Source organism: Teleopsis dalmanni, chromosome 1 (assembly GCF_002237135.1).
Source record: "Teleopsis dalmanni isolate 2A chromosome 1, ASM223713v2, whole genome shotgun sequence".
NCBI classification, from domain to species: Eukaryota; Metazoa; Arthropoda; class Insecta; order Diptera; family Diopsidae; genus Teleopsis; species Teleopsis dalmanni.
In genome coordinates, this window is record NC_051846.1 from 60,459,541 (window position 1) to 60,464,690 (window position 5,150).

At 32.2% G+C, this 5,150-nt stretch overlaps 1 protein-coding gene across 1 annotated transcript; it reads left to right on the forward strand.

Annotated features, from left to right (window-relative positions):
• Window positions 1–2,841: 2,841 nt before the first annotated feature.
• LOC119672116 (choline-phosphate cytidylyltransferase A-like) lies at window positions 2,842–4,948 on the forward strand. Its single transcript, XM_038083082.1, has 5 exons — window positions 2,842–2,996; window positions 3,069–3,254; window positions 3,335–3,472; window positions 3,531–3,693; window positions 4,354–4,948. The coding sequence occupies exons 1-5, from the start codon at window positions 2,964–2,966 to the stop codon at window positions 4,926–4,928; spliced, it is 1,095 nt and encodes a 364-aa protein (XP_037939010.1). The 5' UTR covers window positions 2,842–2,963; the 3' UTR covers window positions 4,929–4,948.
• Window positions 4,949–5,150: the final 202 nt, after the last annotated feature.

Below are 5,150 nucleotides of genomic sequence, written 5' to 3' on the forward strand. Positions count from 1 at the left end.
AAAAAGTAAAAAAAAATATATATGAAACTCTTATCGGAAACGGTGTGAAGTTGTTAATATATAAATTTATACTCTGGAACAGTGTTTTATACCATAACTATCAAGTATTTTAAATAAAAAAAAATTATATATTTCAATAATCTCTATCCAATGAACGTTTTTTTTTTAATACCAATAAATCAAGTATCGAATGCATTGAATGTGATAAAATTCAAACTGATACCTGGAACAGCAACGGTGACGGCAACAGTAGCAGTGACGCGAGCGTTAACAACAATAAGGCATAAATTGCCAGAATAGCAATAATAACTAAATAAATTACTTAAATGAAGTGTTTAAAGAAATTCAAATATATTACTAACTAAATTATAAATACGAAAACTAAACAATAGAAAAGAGTTAACATCTAATAATTTTTATATTTCAATAATATATATGAAATGAACTTTTTTTAAATATCAATAAATCAATTATCGAATGCATTGAATGTGATAAAATCAAACTGACACCTGGGACAGCAACGGCGGCGGCAACAGTAGCAGTGGCGCGAACGTTAATAACAATAAGGCATCAATTGCCAGAATAGCAATAATAACTAAATGAATTACTTAGTGCATTAATTATCTACATACTTAGTTTTTTTTTGAAGTATTATTTAATTTTCTAAGAATATCCATGATAGATAAATATAATTATTTGAAACATGTTAAATCGTGTAATGTTTTTTTTTTATAATTATTTGTAATTTAATTTGGCCTATTAAATTTTTGGTTGTTGAGTTTTTTTGTACTGAACCCTGGTATACGCTGAGTATACCCCGGCCGCGGTAGAGGCCGGAAAGGTCGTTACAATCCTTTTAAGAGCTTAGTATTTGAAGACAAATTCATCTAAGCTAGGAGTGAAGACGCTTAAGCGTTAAAATTAGGTGTGCTGTGAAAATCCTAACGAACTATTAAGAGGAGACCATTAGCGTTATACACGATGAAGGGGATCATGAAGCCCGCTATTATAAAGCGGGATGTAATGAGGGGAGCGTGCCATTTCGTCAAGATAGAGAGAGAGGGATTGAGGGGGCCTGTAAAAAAGGGCTTCAAGAAGCTCAAAGCAATGGACGGGTTGATGCAGCTGGTGACACCTAGCAGGACGCCTAGCAGGGGTGGTTGCTTGACGGCAGGGGTGGTCACTGGGTGGAAGGGGGCTTGGGGCCCTAGGAGGTTACGCCAGATTTTGTGGCGTTTATTAGGTACAGGTGCGCTAGAAGGGGTTATCTGGGGTTATTATTATTATCGGAATCGGATTCCAAAGGGATGACATCACCGAATACACTGGGGGGTGGAGAGGAGGGGTTGGTCTTCCTTCTCTTCTCTCCTGGGACAGGGCTGGGAGTGCGTAGAAGACTTTAAAGCTCGGCTTTTTCGTCGTTGAGTTGCTGAATGAACAAGCCAAATTCGGCAATCAGACTATCCTAGAGGAAGCTGAGGAGCTTGTTGAGCTCAGTTATCTGCTCGAGGAGGGAGGCATTTTGCTTAGTGATAATGGCGAGGGTTGGTGCTAAGTGCAGTGGAGTCGTCAAGAGGGTCAACAGACATAGAGAAAATCAATTAAAAGTTATATGCTACAGAGAATTTATTATTATTTGAAGAGTACGTAGATTCACCGCTAAAATAAAAGTTATTATATTAAAGGGAAAGTAATAAAGATAAAATTAGAAATAAACAATAAGAAGGTAGATGTAGTACAAATAAATGGAATGAATATATTTTCATTTTTATTTTTTATTTATTTTTAATAGTTTCTAGTATCTAGTTTCTAGTATTGACAATTAATTATTATTAAACGAATTCACAAAGATTTTACAATTAAATTTTAATTTAACAATTAAACCTTTATTGCACGTAAAACCGTTCGTCCTCACCGCACGAATAGGATAATTCAATGCAAATGCGAGATGCGATTGCTTTGTAATATTTTAGATTCTCGGTAAATCAGTATTAAAGAAGATTCTCGGAAATTTTGCGTTTAGATGTTAATTTTGCAATAAAACTATACCTACACGTAGAAACCCTTTCCTCACCGCACGGATAGAACAATTCAAAGCTAATGCGAAATGCGAATGCTTTAAATCGATATTAGAGAATATTCACTGAGATTTAGCAATTAGATTTGGATTTTGTAGTAAATCTTTAAATGCATGTAGAAATGCACGTCTTCACTGCAGAATAGTACAATACGGATAGTCGATTCGTTAAAATCTAACTACTTAACATATATCCGTGTTTCAAAATCTGTTTACATTTTAAGAATTGAACTTATTTGGTGAAAGATATATTTTACTTACACATTTAAACATAGAGTATTTTTACACCAATAGGTTAATTCTAATATGTAAATTGATCTATTTATTGTTTAAAATTAAAATCTATTTTTATTTTAAAATCTCGAGAGATGAAAAATTATATTACCGCTCAATACTGCAATAACAATTGCATTATTACTACGTCAGAGATTATGAAAAAAAAGCAAGTATAGCAGAAGCAACAAATAAATTAATCCCACTCAATTGGTACAAATTTACCGGAAATAATAATTTAGCTGGAGAAAAGAACTATTCTAATGCAAACTGCGAAAAGTAAAAATGAGAAAAGATTCATGAAAAAATATTTAATTTCGAGGAAACTGTGAGGTGTGAAACATCTCAGAAAATCTCACATTATTTTTATTTTTGTGCAGTTTAATTTAGTTTAAAAACTTATTCCCATCAAAGCAATCGGTATCTGAAAAAAATTTTCTTACTAAATAGAAGTTTTATGTTAACCAAATATAAAAGTTTTTGTTCCATATTATTATTCCAACATATTTTTTATAGCATCTAAATTGTGTTTAAATTGTGAATTTGGATCAAAATTAACGAAAATCGTTTTATGAGTTCTGAAAACCTTTTTGCATAAAACTCAGAAAGTAAAATGCTGCCTCAAACCATGGACTACAGTGCTTTTGTAAAATTCTCTTACCAATATTAAGTATCAAAACATTTATTAATATTAATTTTTTTTCTATATATATTATAGACCATCTGTACGCCGGCACCATTCTCCTCCGATGAGAAGGCTGTACTTGAGCGAGCCCGTTGTGATTATGAGTACAAAATTACCTATCAAATGGCACGTTCTGGAGTCGCCAAACGGCGTGTGCGTGTTTATGCCGATGGCATATATGATTTGTTTCACCAGGGCCACGCCAGGCAATTAATGCAGGTTCGTATGAAAATGATAATTGATTAAAATTAAAAAAAAAATAGATAATTTTATAATATTTTAATTTCTTTCAATTCTAGGCGAAAAATATATTTCCTAATGTTTATTTAATTGTTGGTGTTTGCAATGATGATTTAACACATAGAATGAAGGGTCGTACAGTAATGAATGATCACGAACGCTATGAAGGTGTGCGACATTGTCGTTATGTCGATGAGGTAATTTTGAATAATTTTGCTTAAAACTTATAATGAATAATGTTATGTGTTTTTATAGATCATAGCTGACGCTCCGTGGACATTATCTGATGAATTTATAGCTGAAAACAAAATAGATTTTGTTGCTCATGATGACATTCCATATACTGGTACTGGTACCGACGACATATACGGTCCATTAAAAGCAAAGGGCATGTTTGTTGCTACTGAACGTACTGAAGGTTAGTCTATGCTTCATCTGTAAATACTTTTTAAGTACATGAAAAATAAGTATTATAAAAAAATATAAGAACAATTATTATAATAGGTTCAGTTTTTAATTTATTATTAAATTAAATTATTTCTATTACTTCTATGTCTAAACGACATTTAAGGGTGCACACTAACATTCGGCATTTGAATAATTGTATACTATTTTGAAAAATCCAATAGTTTTAGCGACCCCCGGATATATGCTAACATATATGTGCAGCAAAATAAGTATAGAAATTTAACAGCTGTTTGCAATAGTGTACCTGGAACCCATTCTTTAGGGATGCCAAACCTTTACTTTATTTTAGCTAAGGCCAAGAAAACCACTTAAATCTGTGTTATGCAGACAGTCTTGGTTCCGTCATATGTGAAATTGATATTGTTAAGGCACAAGAAAAGCACTTAAAGTTATCTTTACCAATTATACTTTGGTACTAAAGTTAGTTTGGTACTAAAGTGTGTGCGTAGAGTGAAGAAGGTCAATTGGCAATTAATATGAAATCAATTGTTAAATGAGCAATTTAAATGGAGTGAGACATTTTCAATGTTATATTTTTTTATAATTTTTGCTTTTCACATTTCTAACTATAATTTAATTTTTACTAAAAAAATTTATATATTATTTATAGGTGTTTCCACATCGGACATTGTTGCTCGCATTGTTAAGGATTATGATTTATATGTACGTCGAAATTTAGCGCGTGGGTATTCGGCTAAAGATCTTAATGTATCATTCCTATCAGAGAAGAAATTCCGTCTACAAAATAAAATGGACGAGTTGAAAGTTCGTGGCCGTCGTGAATTAACTAAAGTTAAAGGCGACATAATGACTAAATGGGAAGAGAAATCTCGCGAATTTATTGACGCATTCCTTTTGTTATTTGGACGTGAACGTTTACATCACTTATGGAATGAATCAAAAGGTAAACTAATACAAGCACTTAGTCCTCCTGGTAGTCCGAGTGGTTCTGTGAATGGTGATGCGGATGATTTTGAGGACGAAGAAGAAGATGATGAGGAAACTGACCCAATGCAAGCTGGTGTCAGTATCCATATGGAATTATCACCAAAAGATCGTCGTACGTATAGTCGTCGTGGTGTTGATAGTCCTACAATGGGTCGATCAGCTACAGTTCCAAACAGAGCACATACGACGCTAGCATCAAGGCAGGAATACGATGAATTTGAACGTTTAAGTAACTAAACGCTGCTTATAAAAAAAAACAAAAGAAAACAACAATAACAACAACCTAATTTATTTACAAATACAGGCAGTTAATAATAGTTATAGTTGCTAAATACAATTAGTTAATATAGATTTTAATATAATAAAATTATATACCTAAATAATTCAAATAAGTTCTACAATATTCAAAAAAAAAAAAACGAAGCTTATTTTTTTTATTAAAATTATTAAGTGCTTTAG